This window comes from Bufo bufo, chromosome 9 (assembly GCF_905171765.1).
Source record: "Bufo bufo chromosome 9, aBufBuf1.1, whole genome shotgun sequence".
Taxonomy (NCBI): Eukaryota; Metazoa; Chordata; class Amphibia; order Anura; family Bufonidae; genus Bufo; species Bufo bufo.
The window spans coordinates 40,290,410-40,318,248 of NC_053397.1; the positions used below are offsets into that span (position 1 = coordinate 40,290,410).

Genomic DNA, 27,839 nt, shown 5'->3' on the forward strand with positions numbered 1-27,839 from the left:
TACTGTGAATTCCACCCTCACGTCCTCAGAGAACGCTCCAGTAATAAATAATCAGAATGCTAACATGGGATCACAAATCAGAAGAACAAACCACGGAGTATAATCATAGTGTTCCATTTATCAAATAAAATAAATAGTCATTTTCAATTTTACGTAATTGCATGCTAAACAATTTTTTTTTTTTTTTAAATGTTCTGAAGTTATGGAGTAAGTGGTAAGAAAGTAGATTTGTGACATTGCTGACAGACTAAAGCCCCAAAAATGGAGAATAATGCTGACTTTTTACATTTTACCGCATTGTGATGCATTTTAGCTTTTAAAGATTATATGTCATTCATTTTTGGGGCTTAATCAGTTAACCAATGTATGATCTATTCCTTTCTGGACAAGTAAATGTGTAGGTTTATGCCAGGTTTGAGATACTTTCACCTTCAGGTGAATGAGTCTAAATTCACACACTATAACATCTGTGGCAATATGGTCAGTGTGTCATCCGTGAAGATGTCTGTGAAGGATCCTTGTTTGGTCCATGTGCCTGTTTTTTGCCATCCATGTGTCATCTGTATTCCACGGACACTGGTAGGCTGAAATTTTGTTTCCAGAGCATCTCCTACCAATTGCTTGTGAAAGCCATAGACCAAACATGGATTATATCGGTATTATGTCTGTGGTTTCCATGGGCCCATCTACTACAAAGTGCATGAGGGATCTGCAGTCACTGACAAAATAGGTCATGCTTCCATGGTGTCACCACAGACCATGGAAAACCACTTATTTGTGAATACACACAATGGATGCGTGAGTGATCCATAGAGCCTAGAAACAGCACACGTTCGTGATTCACTGACATGTAAAAGAGACCTTAGGGCTCTGACAAATAAAATTAAACCTTATACACACCATGTCATAGGTGCACAGAAAATGTATGAAGGAGGCCGAAAAGCTCTACATACGGTTAGTGACGGCTGTGTTACACAATTGCACTCGCCTATAGCAGGCATGATTGGAGATAACTCCAATCACATCGTCTAGCCCCTCAGATATTGATGTAAATAATGAACGAGGCAACTGAGCACTTAAACAGAGGGAGGAGGTTTCCTCTGTCTCTGAGCACACCCCAGGCCTGCCATGTTAGGACTCCTATTATACACTTTTAATGTCCAGTAAAATTAAAATACTGTGCAATACAGAAGTAATGCAGTCTATTGTATAATCAATCAAACAATCGTCGATTCAAAAGTCTAAAAAAATGAAAAGATTGTGAAACAGCAAAAACTTTAAAGATTGTGAAACAGCAAAAACTTAAAAAATATGGTATTTTGACAATCGTAATGACCCACAGAATAAGGTTATGATGTCATATAGGACTGAAAAAGTGAAAACACTAAAAAACTAGGATGGAATTGTATTTTTTTTCCATTCCACCCAACAAATATTTTTTTTACCGTTTCATACAGTTTCATAACACATTAAATGGAACATTAAATGGTGCCATAAAAAAATTGATCTTGTCCCACAAAAAACAAGCCCTCATAAGGAGGGGCGTAGCTAAAGACTCATGGGCCCTGGTGCAAGGGTTTAGCTTGGACCCCCCTTCCCTTAGCGATTTTTGGCCAGGGGCAGGGAAGCACATAGCCTGAGGCATAAATTGAAACAGCCTCACCTCCCCCATGCCAAATTTTAGACCTAACCCCTTCCCTCCAGCCAGAGATGTAACTTGACCAGTATGCACTTTCTAAAATACAGGTGTTTTCTTCTGCGGCACAAGGCCCTCAGGCTCCTGGGCTCAGTAGCGACTGCTACCTCTGCACCCCCTATAGCTACTCACCTGGTTATATGGCGATGACCAAAAACGATAAAGTTATGACTGTGATGTCATACAGTCATACAGATCGTCTGGGGGTAAAGAACAGAACTGGATCGCACATCCACAATGCTATGCTTTGATCTAACTCGCTACTCAGCGCTATATTAAAGTGTACAGCCCCCCATACTGCATGCTATACAAGAGGCATCAGTGTACATTTTGATCAAAAGGCTTAAGCCCACTCACCACGCCAAGGTCGCCTCTTTGAGTGGGACCTACTCTGAAAAAGGCGAAGCGACCATGCGGTGACGAGGCGGCGCTGCCCTAGTAGGTGGCGGGACCCAGGGGTCAAACAGCACCTCTGCTGTCTGATTATGCCACCCATGGCACTGTGTCCCACCAACCCACCAGCGCAGCGCCACAAAAACAAAGGCCACCATGCAGTACTGCACCATGTGAACAGTTGTCTAACACAACATGTCCATTACTATCCGAAGCTCCAGGTCAATGACCACTATATGCAGACCAATGTGATTAAAACCACCTGTGCCAAATGGGAGGAGTGCTGATACCAGTAATAAAGAAGAAAGATTCACATAATTGTCTGTGGCTAAAGTACAGCTGCGCCTTTTTCAGAGTAGGTCCCACTCAAAGAGGTGACCTTGGCGTGGTAAGTGGGCTTAAGCCTTTTGATCAAAATGTACACTAATGCCTCTTGTATAGCATGCAGTATGGGGGGCTGTACACTTTAATATAGCGCTGAGTAGCGAGTTAGATCAAAGCATAGCATTCTGGATGTGCGATCCAGTTCTGTTCTTTACCCCCAGACAATACAGTCATACAGAAATGGATGGCTGGAGACCCTGTTTTAGCAGTCATGAGGGCCACAGCATTGGGCTGCCAGTGACCAGACATTTATCCCCTATTCTATAGATAGGTGGTAAAGATCAACTGAGGGAAAACCCTTCCTAGTAGGGTATGTAAGGTAAAATGAAAAAGGTCTAAACGAGAGTGCAACCTCATGAATTTTAGTGATTGATGCTGTACTTTGAATGGGTGTCTTTTGAAGAGGGGTATTTTTGATAGGACAACCCCTAAATCCGTGTTCTCCAACTCCAGTCCTCAAGGCCCACCTACCGGTCATGATTTGAGAATATCCCACAGAATGAATACCTGTGGTAAGTCTTGATGCATTGACACTAATTATATCACCTGCTCAATACTAAGGAAATCCTGAAAACATGACCGACAGATGGTCCCTGAGGACTAGAGTTGAGGAACAATGCCCTAAAGGTACAGGTGTAGTGGAGAAAAAAAATTGTGATTGAATTGTTTCTTTTAATAGTTTCTTCAATATCAATGAAAATATATGATGTACAATTAAAGGGATTGTCCTATCTGGGCAGCACTTCAATCAGTTGGTTGCCTCAGGTCTACAAAAGACAGACATTTCTACTGCAGGAAGTCTATATCATGGAGTCCTCCAGACTTGGAATTGCTATGGGAGACCCCCCTGATGTTGTCCATATGCCCCAATAGAGGCTTAAAGAAGAGCTGTCACCCCTCCTATTTTGGCGACTACTTGCATTCCCCATGTAATAGCAATTCTGAATCATATATTCTTATGACTCTATGTAGTGCCATTCCTTTAGAAATACTACTAGAAGTTTATAGATGAATTGCCAGTATGCAATAAAAATCCTACTGGGTGTTACCAGTTGGGAGTGTGTCCCTGGTCCCTGACACTGGCAACATTGATTTTTGGATAGTGTCAGTCAGTGCAGGGACACCCCTTCCCCCAACTAGTAACACCCAGATGGATATTTATTGCAAGCTGCTGGCAATTCATTCAGAAACTTCAAGTAAGAATAATAATGGAATGCCACAACGTAGAGTCATAAGAATAGATGCTCCAGAATTACTACATGAGGAATGCAAGTCACTAAACAGATTTGTCAAGAGAGGTGACAGGTGCTCTTTCATGGGCCATATAGAACGTGGTTCTCCTAATAGGACAAACCCTTTAGGATGCACATATTTTATGCAAAAATAGAGTACAATGTGCACAGAGTGGATGTGTAGAATGTAGGAAATATCAAATTTTAATCCGATTTATGCATTACACTTCCAGGTGCGCATATTCACCTATCTGATTGGAAGAGAAGCTGCTTTTGCAGACAACATGAAATGGATGGCTTGCGCCAATAAGGGTGAGTGTGAATAAATAAAAAGAGGTTTGCGCTTTCAAGTATTCCTAATTGTGATATGGATATGCCATACTTGCAGAAATGTGAGTCCCAAATTGTGGAAAATTCTGTCCATGTAATTCAGAGAGTTTTCTAGACATTTCCTGTGACCTGTACAGAGAGGGGGAGGAGATAAGCTGTGAACATCACCTACTGAGAAGCACAGGAACCATTTGTAATTTTTATTTTTCTCATGTACAGGACTCAAAGAGCAGGCATGGTTATGGAACACAGGAGTCAGTGGCAGTCATATAGGTTTAATGGGAAGCCATTTTTCCTCCTAGTATAGTTTTGGGGTGTGGAAGGAAACCCACACAAACATGGAAAGAATATACAGACTTCACGGAGATGTGGCCTTTGGGCAGATATGAACCAGGGACCCATGCGCTGCAAGGAAGCAGTGCTAACCACTGAGTCACTATACTGCTGTGAATGGTGTGATCCATACATTGGTATTACCTGTCATTATAAACCTGTCTGTGATGATAATATTATGACTACTGAAAATTAATCTTCACAGAACTGGAAATAATAGCTTATTACGAGGCTCAGTGACCAGGATGAAAACTGGAAGATTTCAGGATTATTCTGTATTATAGATAGTGGCATGAAAATGTGGAAAAATTCCCAAAAATGCATAGATATATCTACATTGCATTTAGAAAGTCTTCAGACTTTCATGTTTTGCCCCATCATTCTGCACTCAATACCCCATAATGACAAAGTGAAAACAGAAAGTACAAAATCTTTGCTAATGTATTAAAAATAAAAATAAACTAGACATAAGTATTCTGAGCCTTTACTCAGAACTTAGTTGAAGCCCCTTTGGCAGCAATTACAGCCTCCAGTCTTTTTGTGTATGATACCACACGTTTTGCACACCTGGATTTGGAGATTTTCTGCCATTCTTCTCTGCAGATCCTCTCAAGTTGTCAGGTTGGATGGGGACTATCGGTGGGCAGCCATTTTCATGTCTTTCCAGAGATGTTCGATTGGGATGATGTCAGGGCTCTGTCTGGGCCACTTAAGGACATTCACAAAGTCTTGGCTGTGTTAGTAGAGTCATTGTCTTGTTGGACGGTGAACATTAAGCCCAGTCTGAGGTCCATAGCACTCTGGATTAAGTTTTCATTTAGAATGAGCGTTCGATTAAAAATGATCAGTCTCCCTGTCCGAGCCACTGAAAAACACTCCACAGCGTGATGTTGCCACCACCATGCTTCACTGTAGGGATGGTATTGAGTACATGATGAGCAGTGGCTAGTTTCCTCCAAACATGACACTTTGAATTGAGGCCAAAAAGTTCAATCTTAGTTTCATCAGACCAGAGAATTTTCCCTCTCACAGTTGAGAGTTGTTTACATGCTTTTTAGCGCACACCTACTGATGGACCTTTATGTGTCTTTTACTGAGGAGAGGCTCCTTTCCAGCCACTCTGCCATAACACCAAGAATGGTGGAGTGCTGCAGTGATGGTTGACGGTCTGGAAGTTTCTACCATCTGCACACAGGATCTTTGGCTCAGCCAGAGTGACCATTGGGTTCAGGTTTACCTCATGCCAAGACCCTTCTCCCTAGAGCGACCAGCTCTAGGAAGAGTCTTGGTTGTTCCAAACTTCTTCCATTTAAAGGGAATCGGTCACCAGCCTATCAAACCTCCCTATCAATCTGTTTGCATAGATACAAACCTGATTAAAGTGCTCCATTCCCAAGTTATGATGCTTTTTCTGAATATACAAATCAGGCCTTTGGAGCATTGAGGGCATCACTAATTTGCCACTGATGGCCATGTCAATCAAAGAAGTGAGGGAGGGTCTGCCCACAGAAATGAGTGGAGCTTGGGTGGAACAAGAGCAATGCTGATGCCCACATTGTACCAAAGGCCTAATTTGCATATTACAAAAAAGTCTTATTAGGGTATTTTCACACTTGCGGCAGGACGGATCCGACAGGCTGTTCACCATGTCGGATCCGTCCTGCGGCTGTTTCGCCGTGCCCCCGGGCCGCCGCTCCGTCCCCATTGACTATAATGGGGATGGGGGCGGAGCTCCGGCGCAGCACGGCGGTGCACAGCTTAAGGCCGCCGGACTAAAATTACTGCATGTCAGGTTTTTTAGTCCGGCGGCTTTCTCCGTGCACCGCCGTGCTGCGCCGGAGCTCCGCCCCCATCCCCATTATAGTCAATGGGGACGGAGCGGGGGCACGGCGAACAGCCACAGGACGGATCCGACATGGTAAACAGCATATCGGATCCGTCCTGCCGCAAGTGTGAAACTAGCCTAACTCGAGAATGCAGCCTCAGATCAACAAAAGAAAAACAGCATTTTAATCAGGCGAACCTCAGTTGCATGTCTATGCATGGAGTATGATAGGGATTTCACTGGTGACAGATTCCCTTTAAAGATTATGGAGACTTTTTTTGTACCCTTCTCCAGAGTTGTACCTCCACACAATCCTGTTTCTGAGTTCTACAGGCAGTTCTTTCCTCCTCATGGATTGCTTTTTGCTCTGATATGCATTGCCAGCTGTTACACCTTCTATAGGGGTGTATCTTTCCAAATCATGACCAATCAACTGAATTTACCATAGGCAGACTCCAATCAAGGTGTAGAAACTTCTCAAACATTGTCTTGATAAATAAGAGCCCCCCCCCAGAGCTAAATTTTAAGTGTCATACTTATGTCCATGTGCCATTTTATTTTATTCTTTTTTACTAAATTAGCAAATATCTCTAAAATTGTTGGCTAAGGCTTCTTGTGACTTTTGGTTGCATAAAAGCACAGCCTACCACATACAGTACAGACCAAAAGTTTGGACACACCTTCTCATTCAAAGAGTTTTCTTTATTTTCATGACTATGAAAATTGTAGATTCACACTGAAGGCATCAAAACTATGAATTAACACATGTGGAATTATATACATAACAAACAATTGTGAAAAAACTTAAAATATGTCATATTCTAGGTTCTTCAAAGTAGCCACCTTTTGCTTTGATTACTGCTTTGCACACTCTTGGCATTCTCTTGATGAGCTTCAAGAGGTAGTCCCCTGAAATGGTTTTCACTTCACAGGTGTGCCCTGTCAGGTTTAATAAGTGGGATTTCTTGCCTTATAAATGAGGTTGGGACCATCAGTTGCGTTGAGGAGAAGTCAGGTGGATACACAGCTGATAGTCCTACTGAATAGACTGTTAGAATTTGTATTATGGCAAGAAAAAAGCAGCTAAGTAAAGAAAAACGAGTGGCCATCATTACTTTAAGAAATTAAGGTCAGTCAGTCAGCCGAAAAATTGGGAAAACTTTGAAAGTAAGGGCTATTTGACTATGAAGGAGAGTGATGGGGTGCTGTGCCAGATTACCTGGCCTCCACAGTCACCGGACCTGAACCCAATCGAGATGGTTTGGGGTGAGCTGGACTGCAGAGTGAAGGCAAAAGGGCCAATAAGTGCTAAGCATCTCTGGGAACTCCTTCAAGACTGTTGGAAGACCATTTCAGGGGACTACTTCTTGAAGCTCATCAAGAGAATGCCAAGAGTGTGCAAAGCAGTAATCCAAGCAAAAGGTGGCTACTTTGAAGAACCTTGAATATGACATACTTTCAGTTGTTTCACACTTGTTTGTTATGTATATAATTCCACATGTGTTAATTCATAGTTTTGATGCCTTCATAGTCATGAAAATAAAGAAAACTCTTTGAATGAGGTATGTCCAAACTTTTGGTCTGTACTGTACTCAAGACAATTGTTGCAAGGGCTTGTGATCTTTTCCCTTTCATCGACTCTTTGCAGGTGACAGGTTCACGTTAAATACATTTCCCATGCTTTTGATTTCAATTCATCCAGCTTTGCGTCCTTTGTGTCATTCCATGTACCTGCAGTGCAGTAGTTCTCCAAGTCTCACATCCATCATCTGCTTGTCGTATCCTCCATCCTGTTGTCTATAGTGAACTGAAGCATGTACTGTAGCTCAGGGAATAGCAAGAAATTAAAGCATATCCAATCTTTAACTTGACCCAGCAGTTCAGGCTTTTATCCATGAGTGGGCTGGCCGAACACACAGTAGTTAAAGAGGTCACTGGTCCTAAAATCAATTTTACTCGAGGATCATTTCTTCCTTGAGTGCACAGCACAGAGGTTTGCAGAATTTCCACCTCAGTGATATGTGGACATCTCTGTCCTTGTACCGGCCGGGTATAGCTCATCGGGGTGCCTGTGTCCTCCGTGCATATATTTATAATGCTCAAGCTCCTAATGTGAAAATTGTAAGTCCTTTCTTTCTCACGTCCTCCATTACATTTGATTCAGAAGTAGGACATATCTGGTGGGAGAGGGTGTTTAATGACGCATGGCGACAACCCATTTTAAATACATTAGAACAATCAAGCTTCAGAAATCCCAGCAGAGACGCTTGTGAATTTGATATTCCATTTTCCTGATGTGCTGTACACAAGTAGACTTTAAAAAAAAATTAAATGACAGGATTAGGCAATTTTTATTAGATTAATTGAACATGGCTCCCTCGCGCAGAGCACATGACACACCAAATATAATCAGCTGCATTTGCCATAATTGCTTTGAACTGTAGAGCTATTCTCTATATTCATTGCACAGCTCTATCAAAAGTCAAATATGAAGCTGGCATCTTAGATTTTAACTGGTTGTCTGCCTTAGGCTCTGTTCACACTTCCATCATGGTGTCCGTTATTATAAAAGCCATGACAACATTGCTGGATCAGTTACATGGTGATACCATTGACTTATAGTGGAGACTGACGGAGTTCTGTTGGGTATCTGTCATTTGGATATGATAAATTGTGCTGCCTACTATGCTATTCTTCCCGTCAAATCTGAAGGAAATGCTGGCAGAGGTTCCAAATGGTGGCTTGAAGCCAGCCTTCGACAGCCCCTTCTTAGATGATAAATCGATAAAGTCACTGGTAGAGAGGGTGTCCAATTCGAAAATAGGCAACTATGCAGGTGTTTTATGATCACATCACTTTCCAGCAACAGGACTCCCATTAACCATTTAAACTATAAAATTCTGTTAAAGGGTGTTCCATGTTTAATGGCCTTTTTGGCTTGATCCCTCACATTGTCAGACCTGCTCCCCATCACTAGATTCCAGTTCCTTTGGACCTCTGCAGCCACTGTTGCACTCCAGTCCCTGCTATTAACCATAAGGTTTGAGGGGGGTCATGTCACTGCTGAAGCCACTGACTCTCTGAAAGGCCTCTGAATCTGGACAACATAAAATAGCCTATAAAAAAATCTTTCAGGGGTTTTCTGGAATCAAGATATCAATGGCCATCAATATCAGATCATGGAGGTGCAACTGTCAGCATCCCAGGTGCTGATCAGGAGTTGTGACTTGTGCGAATGCTGTGGCCTCTTCGTGGTTTACATGGAACGGTCTACTGTACCTGTACACAATCTACTTGCAGGACACTACAGCTTCATCCCATTGACCTAAACAGAACAAATCTACAGTACTCTGCACCACTGCTACTAAGTAGATATAGAGGTAGAGGTATCCCTCAAACCCCCTTAAAAATTTCATTTTACTAGAAGCAGGTCCCTGAAGTTGGATCACATGTTGCTCTACTACTGAGGCATCCAGTAATCAGCTGTTGTCTGTTAGTGAACTTACTGTATCAGTAATTGTTCAATTTCCCACCACAGGGAAAATGAAGCATTGCACTGTGCCGTCTCTATAATGCACCAATTTTTATGGTAACCAGGTCGAGAGATGCTCTCTTTTATGACTATTAGAGGGGACTTCTGAACATTGTTCTGTTAACTCAGAATTCCCTAATCCTGGTGACCCCTATAAATTGTCAGTATATTAGTTTATGATTTATGACTAGAGATTAGCGATTTTCTTTAAATTCGATTCGGGTCTAATTTGCCCCAATTTCTCTCTCTCAATCCTCCAGAATCAAATCACCAAACTTGTATTGAACTTTTTGAAAAATTCTGGTCAAATTTTCTCAATATAAGAATTGATTCACTCATGTCTAATAATGATACAAGAACTTCTAATGACATTCTATATTCTGATTTTATTCATAGTTTATGTTTTACCTGCAGGCTTTTTTACTCAAATATCCACGCTAGCTGATGTACAAGAGAATGTCATGGCATATCTACATGTCTTGAGTAGACCAAAAGTTATTGACCAGGAGCATGACGTCGTGTGGACAGAAGCTTATGTAGATAGCACGGTAAGTATGAGCAGTATGTTCTATAAGGGTCATATGAAGAGCGTTGACTTGTTACACATTCAGCATTATTGCCATCCAGTAGTTACATATCATTGATGATGGTCTCAAAACCATTAGGAAACTACCACATTTTTATTTATTTATTTATATTACATTAAATTATTTGTTTATTTAGCATTATAACTTAGTAATAAGCATATATAAGATTAGGATATATATTTTCTCTGCAAAACAAGGGAGTAAAGACATCTTAATACTGTATGGTTGGGAAGTATACATGAACATGAAGGAACATCTGCTTTGAGTTCAAGTCATTTTATTCCAGATTTAATTCCAGTTCTTACATTGATGCAAGGTATTTTTTTAATAATCTAAAGTTGTTAATGTGTTTATAACATTGAAATTGCTGGTGTCCTGTGTTCATAGACAGGCTGAAGGCCATATTGATTCGATTTCAAGATTTTAATTTATGCCTTATCATCTAAAATCTACAAAATTTTTTTTTTTTTACTACCTCACTATAATTTACTGTATAGGAAAAAAAAAATTGTGCACTGAAAACTGACAAGTAAACTTTGTGTGCACATGCCCTTATTTCTGTACTGGAAAGCTATGAGAATTCACACACATCTCCATCTCTAGTAAATGGAAGTACTACTGTCATTGTCTCTGAAATCTTGATATTCCATGCATTTCTATGGATGCATCTGTCACGCAAAGAAAGTCGCCTTAGCCCCCAAACTTGGATTTGCAAAATAGGGATGCTATCCGAGTGCCGTCCATTTTTTGCGAACCCATTGCCTTCAGTGAATCCGTGGTCCATATTTTTTGGCCAAGAATAAAACATGTTCTATCTTTTTGTGAAACGGATACACGGATGACATCCATGTGTGGTTCCATAGAAATGAAAGGGACCGTGTGCAATCCGCAAAAAATGCTGATTAGATATGGATATAAAATACAGTCGAGGCTTTAGTTGCATGATGTCATGGGTGTGCTGATGTCACAAGCAGATTGTCATAATTGGGGTTCTTATGAAATCATAGACGTAATGATGTCATCAAGGGCTGCCTCAATGGTGTTTCTGTTGTTTTTCTTATAAAGGAGTGATTTGTAGAAGATGGTTGACTTTTTGTGTTAGTCTCTCTAAATACATGATATACAATATTTAATAAAAAACGAATTTTAGAAAAATTTTCTTATTCCAGTTATTTTTAATTTGTCACCAATTGTACTAAATAAAGGTTCCGTTTATCCAAAACAATTATTTTGATTTGGCACCTTTAGTTTTGTGTCTTCGGCCCTTAGCCAACACTGTGTGTTGCTCTGTGTCGCGTGCCGGAGGCCCAAGGCAGACCTCCAGGACTTCATGCAAACAGGTCACGGAAAAAAACAGAACTAGGACCCACAGAGAAGTTTGTTACAAGTGTAATAAATGGACATGACAGTAAGCAGGTAGGCAATAGTGTTAGCACTACCACAGAACCAAGTGCACCGGCAGACCAGAGGCAAAACCCAGAGAGCGGAGAGCCAGTGAGCCCCATTCTTCACAGAGCCCCTGGTGGTGGGGCTGGTCGCACCTCCAGGAAGGTCCCTGGTACACTTGGCCCCTACCTGCAGAGAACAAGGCTGGTACAAGCACCAGCGAAACGGACAACAGAACTGGAACCCATACAAACACAGGACATGGAACAGACAACCAGGCGAACGGGAACCAGCACAGAAGCAGATGCCTGGACCCCAATCAGAATGGAAACATGGCGGTCTCAGGAAGAGCTGCACACAGACTAGAGATGCACAGACAAGAGATACATAAAGAATAGAGATTCCCCCTTCGGGGAAGCCAGTGACCCTCTCATGAAGGCAGGACAAACACAGGAAAGGGACAGAACATAAAGAAACTACAGGCAGACAAGAACAGACAAGGATCAGAAGCAGTAGGCACTGCCAGACAGGACATGGGGCAGAATACATCAGAAGCAGTTAAGGACTGCCAGGCTATCAGATGCAGTTGCGCACTGCTAGGCGAAACAAAGAACAGACCAGGATAACATAAACATCAATAACATCATCACAGAACAGGCGCAGGAGAACAGACAAGGCAATAACAACATCATAGAAGAGGTAACAACAGCAAACACCAGTGCAAAACCAGGCGACACTACACAGAAGGGTATATGTAAAACCCCCTGGGTCAGCAGCAAGGGGCTACACCTAGCAAGACACAGGACAAAAGATAGACTGACCTCCTGGGTGAGCAGCAGGGTGCTACACGCAGCAAGACACAAGAGACTGACCTCAAGCCCCGCAGCTAACAGGTTGAAATAACTGGATAATAAGGGCACCTGATAAGCCACAACCAGGCACAGAATAGAGGAAGTTAACCCCATCAGAACAGGAGTACCAGAACCACAGAACACGCAGGTTTCAGTACAGGACGTTGCCCCTGGCCCCTGGCAACCAGCATACACGGAGACCACCGTAGCCAGTACACCATAGGATGAACAACACATGTAACACAAACACAGGACACAGTTCACACACTACACCGCAGTCAGCATGCAGTCCCACGTAACCAGCATACACAGGTGTCAGCCTACAGCCAGTACATGAGGGAACCTGCAGCCAGCCTGCACAGTAACAGTGATAAGAACTGCACAGAGAAGCAGACACGAGAAGTATACACATTCACAGGCAGCAGTTCACAGAAGACACTGCAGCCAGCACGCAGCCCCAAGCAACCAGCCTGCACAGGAGGCAGCCTGCAGCCAGTACGCAAGAGGGCATGCAGCCAGCCTACACGGACACAACTGTCACAGTAAACCGCACTGTGACACTCTGGTTGTACATGGTACTTGTTTTTATTTATTTTACTCATTTACGCTATATAGCACTGACATATTCCGCAGCACTTTACAGACATTTTCATCACGCATGTCCCCAGTGAAGCTCACAATTTAAGTTCCCTATCAGTATGGGTGCATTCACACGACTATGAGTTTTGCGGTTCTCAAATTGTGGATTCGCAAAACACGGATACCGGCCTTGTGCGTTCCATATTTTGCCGAATGGAACAGACAACCCTATGATAGAATTGCCTATTCTTGTCTGCAATTAAAGACAGGAATAGGACATGCTCTATCTTTTTTTGTGGGTGCCGTGGAACAGAAGCACGGATGTGGACAGTACACGGTGTGCTGTCCACTTCTTTTGTGGCCCCATTGAAAGGCATGGGTCTGCATCCATTCTGCAAAATTGTGGAACAGATGTGGACAAATAAATACGGTCATGTGAATGCACCCCATGTCTTTGGAGTGTGGGAGGAAACCAGAGTACCCTGAGAAAACCCACGCAAACACGTAGATACAAACTCCACTCCTCATCTGATGTCCGTGTCAGATTAGAACCCCAGTGCTGCAAGAAACCAGTGCTAACCAATGAGCCACCATGCTGTTTTTCTTTAGTAATTTTACTATTTTGCTATTACTTTGTTATTTTAATTGTATAATTACTTTTTTGTCTTATTGATGTTACCATAGCAGCCCCATAGCAATCCTTATATGGTCTGGATGAAACCATCTCTATCTGACATTATGCTGGTCCTCAGACCATTAATAGATGCTCGGCGATCTACAAGTGGTTAAACTACAATGATCAGCAATCAAACTGTAAGATGATGGACTAAGTTTACATGGCCATATAATGGCTCTGTACAAGTTGTAACAAGGCATAATATGGCACCCTTACAAGTCTATAGGATCCTGCTGTATCTCCATATACCTGCAATTTCATAAGGAGGAATTAAACAAATTCCAAGAGAAGAAAATGTGTACCATATTGTGACTGAAGCCATATCACCAAGATATTTTCTGTGGTGACTCAGTTTAGAATTGCAGAGACATTAGAATTAAAATTGGCACATTGTAAGAAGTAGTGTTGATCGAGTGCTTGGGTGCTCGAGTAGAACACCTCGGGTGCCCTACTGAGCACCCGAGCACAATGGAAGTCAATGGGAGAACCCGAGCATTAAACCAGGCACCCGCTGCTCTGAAGAGGGGAGGGTGGTTCACATGAAAAGGTCAGAAATTAATGGAAACATCACTGAAATGTTTCTGGAACAGCATGGGGAGGATGTCTGGATGCATCTTGGACTCCCAGGTTGTTGCTAATTTTACCGACTGACAATAATATGCACAAAACTGAAGATAAAATCGATTTTAGAGGAAAAATTGTTAGGAAACATTCTTTCCTGTATATTTACTTGTATATAAAGTGCAAGTGCTGCCAAAAATTACAAGGAAGAGGCACTCCGATACAACCTGTATATCACATAAAGGAGGGCCTCATTCACATTGTGGTACAATTGTTCAGGTAGTGGGACTCCTACACTCATAAAGTCTATGCACTAAGTGAAAGGCCTGCCAAAAATTACAAGGAACTGGCACTCCGATACATCCTTTATTACACATAAAGGAGGGCATCATACACACCCTTGAAAAATTATGATTGCTGGCCTGCTGGTGACCCTCAAAAACATTAGGAGCAAGGGCCTGCTGATTACCCTCTAAAACATTAGGGGCTCGGGCCTGCTGCTGATCTGACCATCTAAAACATTCGGGGTGAGGGTCTGCTGCTGAGCTGACCATCTAAAACATTAGGGGCGAGGGCCTGCTGCTGATCTGACCATCTAAAACATTAGGGGTGAGGGTCTGCTGCTGAGCTGACCATCTAAAACATTAGGGGTGAGGGTCTGCTGCTGAGCTGACCATCGAAAAAATTATGGTTGAGGGTCTGCTGGTGAGCTGACTCTCTAAAACATTAGGGGCGAAAGCCTACTGCTGATCTGACCAAGGAAAAATTATGGACGAGGGCCTGCTGCTGAACTGACCATCAAAAAAATTATGGTTGAGGGCCTGCTGATGAACTGACCATCGAAAAAAATATGGTTAAGGGCCTGCTGCTGAGCTGATCCTCTAAAACATTAGGGGCTAGGGTCTGATGCCAAGCTAACCATCTAAAACATTGTAGGGCGAGGGCCTGCTGCTGAGATGACCATCTAAAACAATAGGGGTAAGGGCCTGCTGCTGATCTGACCATGGAAAACATTAAGGGTGAATGCCTGCTGATGATCCGACCATCAAAAAAATTATGGTTGAGGGCCTGCTGCTGAGCTGACCATCGAAAATTTTTTGGTTGAGGGCCTGCTGCTGAGCTGACCATCGAAAAAATTATGGTTGAGGGCCTGCTGCTGAGCTGACCCTCTAAAACATTAGGGGCGAGTGCCTGCTGCTGAGCTGACCATCTAAAACATTGTGGGCTAGTGCCTGCTGCTGATCTGACCATCTAAAACATTATGGGTGAGGGCCTGCTGCTGAGCTGATCATCTAAAACATTAGTGGCGAGGGCCTGCTGCTGATCTGATCATGGAAAAAATTATGGGCGAGGGCCTGCTGCTGAGCTGACCATCTAAAACATTAGCGGTGAGGGTCTGCTGCTGATCTGACCATCGAAAAAATTATGGTTGAGGGCCTGCTGCTTAGCTGACCCTCTAAAACATTAGGAGCAAGGGCAGCCTAATAAGCATGTTGATATGATGGAGGAGGAGGACGAGAAAAGGAAGATTGAACCATATGCTCTTTTTTGTGGTGGAAGGGGTGCATGGGAATACAGTGTATTCAATACATCATAAAAGCCACATTTAAAGTGCCTTTATGGTGGAGTAGAGAAGTCAGGGGCAATCCAGGCCTTGTTTATTTTGATAAGAGTCAACCTGTCAGGATTTTCAGTTGACAGTAGGATGCGCTTATCTGTTATTATGCCCCCAGCAGCACTAAATACCTGCTCTGACAAAACTCTGGTGGCAGGGCAGGACAGCACCTCCAAGGCGTAGAGCGCCAGTTCGTGCCACGTGTCCAGCTTGGACACCTAATAGTTGTAAGGCACAGAGGGATCATTGAGGACGCTGACGCGGTCTGCTACGTACACCACCATCTTCCAAAACTTTTCTCTCCTTGTGATACTAGGCCGCGCATCAGGGTGAGGTTGCTGGCAGGGTGTCATGAATGTGTCCCAGGCCTTGGAGAGTGTTCCCCTGCCTCTGTTGGAACTGCTGTGTGTTCCCCTTGTCTCCCCTCCTCGGTTTCCCAAGGAACTACGTACTCTGCTGCCAGCGTTGTCAGCTGGAAATTTTTGGAGCAATTTTTCCACAAGGACCTTCTTGTATCGCACCATTTGGCTAGTCCTCTCCACCACAGGAATGAGAGATGAAAAGTTCTCTTTGTAGCGGGGGTCGAGAAGGGTGAACAACCAGTAATTAGTGTTGGCCAGAATGCATGTAATGCGATTGTCACGGGAAAGGCAGCATAACATAAAGTCAGCCATGTGTGCCAGAGTCCTCACAGACAAGACTTTGCTGTCCTCATCAGGAGGATGACTCTCAATATCCTCATCCTCTTCCTCCTCTTCGGCCCATCCACGCTGAACAGATGGAATAAAACTGCTGTGGGTACTACCCTCTGTACCGGAGGCAACCGTCTCCTGCCTCTCTTCCTCCTACTCATCATCATCCAATTCACTCTGAGAAGACGAACGGAGGGTGATCTGGCTATCACCCTGTATACTGTCTTCCCCTATTTCCACCTCTTCCACATGTAAAGCATCCGCCTTCATTGTGAGCAGCGAGAGTTTCAGTAGACACAGAAGTGGGATGGTTACACTGATAATAGGGGCATCGCCGCTCACCATCTGTGTTGATTCCTCAAAGTTGCGTAAAATCTCACAGAGGTCAGACATACATGCCCACTCGTCGCTTGTGAAGAGCAGAAGCTGACTGGAAAGGCGACGACCATGTTGCAGCTGGTATTCCACTACTGCCCTCTACTGCTCACAAAACCTGGCCAACATGTGGAATGTGGAGTTTCAGCATGTGCTCATGTCGCACAGCAGTCGGTGAGCTGGCAATTGCAAGCGCTGCTGCAGCGTTGCCAGATCAGCGGCAGCTGTAGATGACTTTCTGAAATGGGCACACACGCGGTGCACCTTCACCAGTAGCTCAGGCAAATTGGGGTAGGTTTTGAGAAACTGCTGAACCACTAAGCTGAGCACGTGGGCTAGGCATGGTATGTGTGCGAGCGTGCCGATCTCCAAAGCCGCCACAAGGTTTCGCCCATTATCAGACATAATTATGCCTGATTCTAGGTTGAGTGGCGAGAGCCACAGCTCAGTCTTGTCCCTTATACCCTGTCACAGCTCTGCGGCGGTTTGCTGTTTGTCACCTAAACATATTAGTTTCAGCACGGCCTGTTGCCCCTTCTGCACTGCAGTGCTACACTGCTTCCAGCTACTGACTGATGGCTGACTGGTACTGCAAGATGACAATTCAGAGGTGGAAGTGGAGGAGGAGCTGGAGGAGGAGAAGAGGGGGTTGCAGCCACTAATGTAGGTGGTGGCGGAAATCCTGGTGGAAGTAGGGCCCGCATTCCTTGGCATCGGTAGCACCTGTGCCATCCCAGGGTATGACTCACTCCCGGCCTCCACAACATTCACCCAGTGTGCCGTCAGGAAAATGTAGCGTCCCTGGCCACAAGCACATGTCCATGTGTCAGTCCTTAAGTGGACCTTCCCAATAACTGCGTTGGTCAGGGCACGGCTGATGTTATGGGACACATACTGGTGTAAGGCAGGGATGGCACACTGGTAAAAATTGTGGCGGCTGGGGACTGAGTAACGAGGGACTGCTGCCGCCATCAGGCTGCGGAAAGCCTCAGTGTATACAAGCCTAAATGGCAACATTTCCAGGACCAGCAATTTGGAAAGGTGCGCATTTAGTGCTATGGCCTGTGGCGGGTGGCTGGGTATATGCAATTTCGTTCTAAGGCCTGGGGTATAGACATCTGTATGCTGCACTGGGACACAAAAGTGGATATGCTTGCTGATGGTGCTTGCGAAGGTCCAGGTGCAGGACAGGAGGCATCTGGGCCGGCGTTTTGGACAGGGGATTAGCCAGCACGTATCACAGAGGAAGAGGAGGCAGTGGTGTGACCTGCAGACACTGATTGTGGACCCAGGCGTTCGGCCCACCTATTAGGGTGCTTTGATGGCATGTGGCGGATCATGCTGGTGTTGGTGAGGTTGCTAGTGTTCACGCCCCTGCTCATTTTGGTACGGCACAGGTTGCAAATGACAATTCTTTTATTGTCCGCACTTTCCTCAAAAAACGCCAGACTGTGAAACACCTGCAAGGGGGTGCTCTGGGGAACAGTTGCAGGCCTGTTTGTTGTGGCTCGCCTTCTCCCTTTTGCCACCCCACTGCCTCTTCCAGTTGCGGTGCTGCGGATCCCTCCCCCTATGTACTGCTGTCCTCGCTCGGCTTGCCACCTTCTCAGGTTGGGTCAGTGATAAAAAATTACAGGGAATATCACTGATATTTAGGATGGGCAAACGTTATACAGGAGATGTAGCGCAGGTAATGTCGCTGCTGTCACCAGCGGCTAATAAAAAATTACAGGGAATGTCACAGCTATTTGGGATGCACAAACGTTATATAAGAGATGTAGCACAGGTGATGGAACTGTGAAAAAGTACACTGAATGTCCCAGATATTTTTAGGATGCGCAAATGTTATACAGGAGATGTAGCACAGATAATGTCACTGTCCGCAGCGTCTACAGAAAAACTACACTGGATGTCACAGATATTTTTAGGATGCGCAAACGTTATACAGGAGATGTAGCGCAGATAATGTCGCTGTCCGCAGCGGACACCGTCTACGGAAAAAATACACTTGATGTCACAGATATTTTTAGTATGCGCACACGTTACACAGGAGATATAGCGCAGATAATGTCGCTGTCTGCAGCGGCCAAACAATTGCAAGCTATTTAGCGCAGGTTGCGCTAAAAATATATATTGCTGCCAGATACAACAATAGTCCTAAAAAGGATTTTTGGGTCTCTAACAAATGCACGCAATTTAGCGCAGGTTATGCTAATAATTCGTTTTGATCGAGCATGCATGGCCGAATACCGGTTCGGCTCGAGCATCGCTATGCTCAGCACATGGCGGTACTCGGCCGAGTACCGCATGTGCTCGAGCGCAATGCTCGAGTCTCCTCCCCACATGTATTGCGGCTGCTAAGAAGACAATAAACGTCCAGGTGAGTACTGCCACTCACTGTAATGCCGTAGCCATGTTGGGTACTGGCATTACAGTGATTGGTTAGCCGGAACGCTTGATTGGGTGCTATATAGTACCCGATGACGCGTCTTCGGCTCATTCGAAGTCAGGGAGAGCTGAGCATAGGAAGGTACAGACAGTGTAGGGTGTGTAATTGAATATTATTTCTGTACAAAAACGTGTAAGAGACCCAAAAGTCCTTGTAAGAACTATTGTGTGTGACAGCAGCAATATATATTTTTAGGGCGTCCTGCGCAAAATACCGTGTAATAGGACCCTGCGGACAGTTAAATTATTCGTGCCACATCTCCTGTGTAAATTGTGCGCATCCCTAAAATATCAGTGACATCCAGTGCATTTTTTCCCTAGACGGAGTCCGCTGCGGACAGTTAAATTATCCGCGCCACATCTCGTGTTTAAAGTGTGCGCATCCCTAAAATATCAGTGACATCCAGTGCACTTTTTCTGTAGACGGTGTCCGCTGCGGACAGTTAAATTATCCGCGCCACATCTCGTGTTTAAAGTGTGCACATCCCTAAAATATCAGTGACATCCAGTGCACTTTTTCTGTAAACGGTGTCCGCTGCGGACAGTTAAATTATCCGCGCCACATCTCGTGTTTAAAGTGTGCACATCCCTAAAATATCAGTGACATCCAGTACACTTTTTCCGTAGACGGTGTCCGCTGCGGACAGTTAAATTATTTGAGTTACATCTCCTGCTTAAAGTGTGCACATCACTAGACGGTGTCCGCTTCTGACAGTGACCTTACCAGGCCCACATCTGCTGTGTAATATGTGCGCTTTAAAATTTGTCTGTGACATAAAATGAAATTTTTTAATAGACGTTGTCTTCTTCTGACAGTGACCTTACCAGGCACACATCTGCTGTGTAACGTGTGCGTTTCTAAAAAATTTCTGTGACATAAATTTAAATTTTTCAATAGACGGTGTCCTCTTCTGACAGTCGGGAGTGGGTAATTTGCACACCCCCCGCTTGCTTTCCTTGGATGTGGTAGCCGTTTCTCAGGCTCCCACTCCGGAATCGAATACTGATTCCCTGTTACCCGTGGTCACCATGTTAGGTGCATATGAGAACATTGAAAGTTGATAGGGTAGACAACCAAATGGATCATTGACGTCACGGGGATGTGCGATCAGGCAGAAGTGATCTAGAGTCAACAAAGCGGCAGCAGACCCTTACCCATAATGTTTGCGATGGTCAGCTCACCTGCAGGCCCTCAACCATAATTTTTTTGATGGTCAGCTAAGCAGTAGGCACTCTCCCATAAGAATCTGGTCAACACAATCCTCACCGCCGGGGGTCACGTAACTAATTAGCACAGAGGAGTCTCGTTGGTTATCGAAATTAACCAGACAAATCGCTCCACCAACTCAGAATGGCCATGCACTACCACCCACAGAATCGAGAAAGAGCTATCAATCTGTCATTCCTTTCCGTGTCCGGGCCGGGTGAGGTTTGCCGTGTTGAGTCAAATTAAGCCGCAGGCTCCACTCCTGGTGGTGCCCTTCTATCACTTAGTTTAAGTTTCAGCTTTGCAACCATACTCCCCCCAGAACCCAAAGACTTTGGTTTCCCGGAAGCTGCTCGGCAGGTCATGGGAATAACGCTGCCAGATGGCCTGTCGGATCGTCTTCGAACCTCCGACTTTCATTGTTGATTAATGAAAACATTCTTGGAAAATGCTTTCACTGTGGTTCGTCTTGCACCGGTCCACAAATTTCACCTCTAGTGGTGCAATACGGATGCCACCGGCCGTCCCTCTTAATCATGGTCCCAATTCCGAAAATCAACAAAATTTTGGGCTGAACTTGCACTTTATATACAAGTAAATATACAGGAAAGAATGTTTCCTGACAATTTTTCCTCTAAAATCGATTTCATCTTCGGTTTTGTGCGTATTATTGTCAGTCTGTAAAAGTGGCGAACTAATCGGACAACATCATTCCCAGCAGCGACCTGGGGGTCCAAGATGCTTTCAGACATCCTCCCCATGCTGTTCCCGAACCATTTCAGTGGTGTTTACATGAATTTCTGACATTTTCCTATGAACCAGGCACCCTCCCCTCTTCAGTGCAGGGGGTACCTGGTTTAATGCTCGGGTTCTCCCATTGACTTCCATTATACAACGGTGCTCGATCAACACTACTAATAATATATATTGATGCCAGATACAATAATAGCCCTTAAAAGGACTTTTGGATCTCTGATCGCCTGCAATTTAGCGCTGGTTGCGCTAAAAATATATATTGCTGCCAGGCACAACAATAGTCCTTAAAAGGACTTTTGGGTCTCTAACACCAACCCTGCCTAACAAAAAAATTTAATTAAATTCCCTACACTATCTGTCCCTACTACAGCACAGTTCTCCCTGACTAACACTGAGCTTAACCACGTGTCATCGGGTGCTTTATAGCACCCGATGACGCGTTCCGGCCAGCCAATCACTGTAATGTCAGTAACCAACATGGCTACGGCATTACAGTGACGTTTTTTGGCTGCATATTCACAATGATTGCTGCACAGAAAAGGCACATTACGAACACTCATCAACATGCTGTATCACTGTTAATGGACAGAAATCTAAAAGGACCCCTACCCTACTGCTCTATAGCTGCAGCTTAATAATGAACTCTTTGGTCAACTTAGCACTTATCTACCGAAAAACATACAAAGTGCAAAGCATTGATGAGGCGCTCCCACCACCCACCGCAGAACTCATCTGTTTACTACTTTAATGTCTTTTATCCCAAATTGGTTTTGGAAATCTCTCTTAATACATAGCTTGTTAGGTCTTTGTTCCAGCTCAGTCTATCACTCATCCTGTCCTCACTTCGCTAAATGTCTCCAACATATTGTAGAGGGTTCATTCCTGTTGTAACTGTAGCAATTTTATTCCATTGTTGCCAAATGGCAATTTTACATATTTTGAAGTGAACATCTTAGAATGAAAGAGTTTTTTTGTGGTTCTTTCATCACTCTTGATGATACATTACTGCCATTAGAAGAAGCAATGTATCAAATGAGGCCATCAAAGAGGAATCCATTACTGGCTGTGGTAGACTTAATTAAAATTCTTCATATTTTTTTCCTTCTTGTAGGATGTTCTGCTTACATTCAAATAACAAATCATAAATCTATCTATCTACATAGCAATGTGGGGTGTAGAAGTAGTAGTTAATACAGGGCCCAAAGGCCCTCTTCCCTCTAAGAGGATACCAGTATTATAAATGCCACTAGGTAGCAGCCTGCCATGTTAATGATTTTTTGCACTAGCGCAAAGAATCATCAAGTTATGCTTTTGTCATAATCTATCTATCTATCAAGAAAAAAATCTGTTGCACGCTACAGATTTTTTTATTTATCTTTTGCCTTGGATGGTTTCTGATCATGCCCACGTCCTTATAGTTTCCCTTCTTGTAGAATGTTATGCTTACATTTAAATAGCAGATTATCTATCTATCTATCTATCTTACCTACCTTCAAGAGGTTGTCCCATTACAAGGCAAAGTTTACTCTATTGCCTGCCAAGTCTACTAACAGTGTCTTAGTATGTCCCTATGCTAATTCTACCTAAAAGAGGCAACATTTCAGGTATAGAAGTATAGGACGGAGCGATGATTGGGAAATCCCAGCACAGATACAAAAAGAGCACATTAAAATAAACCATGAAAACATGTTTGAAATTAGGAACACAAGTTACAAGAGAGACCCGTGGTACGCTAGTGCATTTCCATTAATTAAATTTACACAAAAAACCTGATTGAAGTCTGAGATTTGAACATCTAAGGAACCAAGATCACTTTGTATGCTGCTATAATTTCTTAACAAGAACTAATTAATGTTACTTAAAGGGGCTCTCTGGGAATTAAGAAAATAAAATTACTGAAAATACTTAAAAATTACTTTATTATAAATATATTCCCAAGTACTTTTCATTAGTTATGAGCCATTATAACTAGAGATGAGCGAATTTCTCAAAAATTCGATTCGGCCGGTTCGCCGAATTTTTAGAAAAAAATTTGTTTCCGTACGAATTTATTCGTGGTGAATCGCATTACAAAAAAGGCTATTTGCTGGATTTATAGTGGTGTAGAACACCATAGGGAGTGGTGCTGCTGTGGTAGTGAAACAATACTGTGAGTCAGTATGACATGCAGATGAAAGGCGTCGCTCTTAGAATCACTGCACACCTCACTTATTTGGGCAGTTATGGGGCCAAAGCTGACCAAAAAGCTCAAGTATGAACTCAACCTTACAGGTCAATGTTAGCGTCAAGAAGAAGCACACTCCTTTTACACCGTCGGCAGCTGATTCCAGATCAATGTCTATAGAACCTGTTCTATTACACGCTTATACAAGTAGAGCACCCCCGACAGAGTGGAGAGGGTGTCAGCAGTAAGTTTGTGTTGACGTCACTGATTAATTTGCCCTTCCTCTGATCCGTCAGAACACTAACCCACAAACAATGCATCCTGTCTGTGGAGCATCCGCCTTCACTCGGTCAGCATTTGCTCAATAATCCATCAGTATTGTTAATGCCAAAAAAAACAGGAGTGGATCTAAAACAGAGATGACAAGTGAATGGAATATTTGCATGTCTTCTGTGTTTTGTACCCACTCCTGCTTTTGGCTACCAAATCATAAGCCAATTCTGATGCAAAATAGGGACCATGTCATGCAGGCCTTACAGCTGTTACATAGACAGGATCTGTTGTGCGTCTTCATTCCTTCTGACAGATCAGAGGAAGGGTCAAATAAATGATGATGTCAGCCAAGCCGAAAGGCAAAATAGTGGCCCAGTCATGAAGTGGGGAGGGTGGGAACAGCATGAGAAGTCAACAGAATGGCCCTATTACATAGTTGTGAGGAAGAAGCAGCATGAGGAGACCACAGACTGTCCCAATGACAGAGTCTGGAGGTGGCAGCAACATCAGGAAGGAGTGTGGAGGTGACGGCAGCATCAGCCGCATCAGGAGGAGGACACAGAGTGGCACAATGACAGTGTGGAGGTGGCAGCAGCAGCATCAGGAGGCCACAGAGTGGCACAATGACACAGTATGGAGGTGACGGCAGCAGCAGTATCAGGAGGAGGCCACAGGGTGGCACAATGACTGTGTGGAGGAGGCAGCAGCAGCATCAGGAGGCCACAGAGTGGCACAATGACAGACTATGGAGGTGGCAGCAACATCAGGAAGGAGTGTGGAGGTGACGGCAGCAGCAGCAGTATCAGGAGGAGGACACACAGAGTGGCACAATGACAGTGTGGAGGTGGCAGCAGCAGCATTAGGAGGCCACAGAGTGGCACAATGACACAGTATGGAGGTGACGGCAGCAGCAGTATCAGGAGGAGGCCACAGGGTGGCACAATGACTGTGTAGGTGGCAGCAGCAGCCGCAGCATGAGGAGACAACAGAGTGTCACAATGACAGAGTATGGAGGTGGTGGCAGCAGAATGAGGAGGAGGCCACAGGGTGGCACAATAACAGTATGGAGGTGGCAGCAGCAGCATCAGGAGGCCACAGAGTGGCACAATGAGAGTATGGAGGTGACGGCAGCAGCAGTATCAGGAGGAGGCCACAGGGTGGCACAATGACAGTGTGGAGGTGGCAGCAGTAGCATGAGGAGACCACAGAGTGGCACAATGTCACAGTGTGGAGGTGGTGGCAGCAGCATAAGGAGGAGGCCACAGGGTGGCACAATGACAGTGTGGAGATGGCAGCAGCAGCATCAGGAGGCCAAAGAGTGGCACAATGACAGAGTGTGGAGGTTGCGGCAGCAGTATCAGAAAGAGGCCAAAGGGTGGCTCAATGAAAGAGTGGAGGTGGCAGCAGCAGCATCAGGGGGAGGCCACAGGATGGTAAGGTGACATAGTGTTGAGGTAGCAGCAGCATCAGGAGACCACAGAGTGGCAAGGTGACATAGTGTGGAAGTGGCAGCAGCATCAGCAGACCATAGAGAGGCAAGGTGACATACAGTCAGGTCCATAAATATTGGGACATTGACACAATTCTAACATTTTTGGCTCTATACACCACCACAATGGATTTGAAATGAAACGAACAAGATGTACTTTAACTGCAGACTGTCAGCTTTAATTTAAGGGGATTTACATCCAAATCAGGTGAACTGTGTAGGAATTACAACAGTTTGCATATGTGCCTCCCAGTTGTTAAGGGACCAAAATTAATGGGACGATTGGCTTCTCAGCTGTTCCATGGCCAGGTGTGTGCTATTCCTTAATTATCCCAATTACAATGAGCAGATAAAAAGTCCAGAGTTCATTTCAAGTGTGCTATTTGCATTTGGAATCTGTTGCTGTCAACTCTCAAGATGAGATCCAAAGAGCTGTCACTATCAGTGAAGCAAGCCATCATTAGGCTGAAAAAACAAAACAAACCCATCAGAGAGATAGCAAAAACATTAGGCGTGGCCAAAACAACTGTTTGGAACATTCTTAAAAAGAAGGAACGCACTGGTGAGCTCAGCAACACCAAAAGACCCGGAAGACCACGGAAAACAACTGTGGTGGATGACCGAAGAATCCTTTCCCTGGTGAAGAAAACACCCTTCACAACAGTTGGCCAGATCAAGAACACTCTCCAGGAGGTAGGTGTATATGTGTCAAAGTCAACAATCAAGAGAAGACTTCACCAGAGTGAATACAGAGGGTTAACCACAAGATGTAAACTATTGCTGAGCCTTAAAAACAGGAAGGCCAGATTAGAGTTTGCCAAAGACATCTAAAAAGCCTTCACAGTTCTGGAACAACATCCTATGGACAGAAGAGACCAAGATCAACTTGTACCAGAGTGATGGGAAGGGCAGTGTATGGAGAAGGAAAGGAACTGCTCATGATCCTATGCATACCACCTCATCAGTGAAGCATGGTGGTGGGAGTCTCTTGGCGTGGGCATGTATGGCTGCCAATGGAACTGGTTCTTTTGTATTTATTGATAATGTGACTGCTAACAAAAGCAGCAGGATGAATTCTGAAGTGTTTTGGGCAATATTATCTGCTCATATTCAGCCAAATGCTTCAGAACTCATTGGACGGCACTTCACAGTGCAGATAGACAATGACCCAAAGTATACTGCAAAAGCAAGCAAAGAGTTTTTTAAGGGAAAGAAGTGGATTGCTATGCAATGGCCAAGTGTGATGTGGGGTCTGATGTGCAGAGGGGTACTGGTACAGAGAGGCACTAATGTGTGGTGGTGGTGGGGGGGGGGGGGGTACTGGTAAAGAGAGGAACTAATGTGTGTGATGAGGGGGGGGGGGTCTGATGTGCAGGGGGGTACTGGTACAGAGAGGAACGAATGTGCGGTGGTGGGGGGGGGGTCCTGGTACATAGAGGAACTAATATATATGTGTGTGATGGGGGGGTCTGATGTGCAGGGGCCCCCTACACATCAGACCCACCCATCAGACACATATATATTAGTTCCTCTATGTACCAGTACCCCCCCCCCCCCCACCACCGCACATTCGTTCCTCTCTGTACCAGTACCCCCCTGCACATCAGACCCCCCCCCCCTCCCTCATCACACACATTAATTCCTCTCTGTACCAGTACCCCCCTGCCAGGGGGGGGGGGGGGTACTGGTACAGAGAGGAACTAATGTGTGTGGGGGGAGGGGGGAGGGGGGGTGCCTGTCACTCACCAGTACTCTTCAGAAGTTGGATTCCAAAGCAAAGTCGATGTTCTTTGCTGCACCGTCCGACTCCTGACTCCAAGGAGGACCAGTCACTGGTCGCCGCACTGATCGCTCCTCAGTCACAGGCGCGCGGGAAGGAGTTGACGTCACCTAACGTGAGGTCAACTCCCTGCCTGCGCCAGCCTGAGCCGTACTCTGCAACGACCCGCCCCCCTCCACTAGCTGCCCAGCCAACGACATTAGGGAGGAGATACTGCCAGCTCTCCGCTGCGCTCCGGTACCGGAAACCCACGTACTGGGCGCACGGAGAGGTGCTGGTACTCTCCAGGGCAATTTTTGGAAGTGGCGGTACTGAGTACCGCCGCGTTCCGGCCCACTTCAAGCACTGGTCTATGCGTTCCAGATTTCAGGCTGTAATTGACTGCAAAGGATTTGCAACCAAGTATTAAAAAGTGAAAGTTTGATTTATGATTATTATTATGTCCCATTACTTTTGGTCCCTTAACAAGTAGGAGGCACATATGCAAACTGTTGTAATTCGTACACCGTTCACCTGATGTAAATACCCTCAAATTAAAGCTGACAGTCTGCAGTTAAAGCACATCTTGTTTGTTTCATTTCAAATCCATTGTGGTGGTGTATAGAGCCAAAAATGTTTGAAAGGGAGGGACTGCAGCACCAGCAACTTGGCCAGGAGCACATTCAGCTTCTGCTC

General features: G+C 44.6%; 1 protein-coding gene across 1 annotated transcript in view; it reads left to right on the top strand.

Moving 5' to 3' along the window:
* The window catches only part of CACNA2D3 (calcium voltage-gated channel auxiliary subunit alpha2delta 3), a 959,782-nt gene that overhangs the window by 531,098 nt on the left and 400,845 nt on the right, over positions 1-27,839 (top strand). The window contains exons 12-13 of the mRNA XM_040407724.1: positions 3,939-4,017; positions 10,140-10,273. Of these exons, the coding sequence (XP_040263658.1) occupies positions 3,939-4,017; positions 10,140-10,273 (213 nt within the window). The remainder of the gene's footprint in view (positions 1-3,938; positions 4,018-10,139; positions 10,274-27,839) is intronic.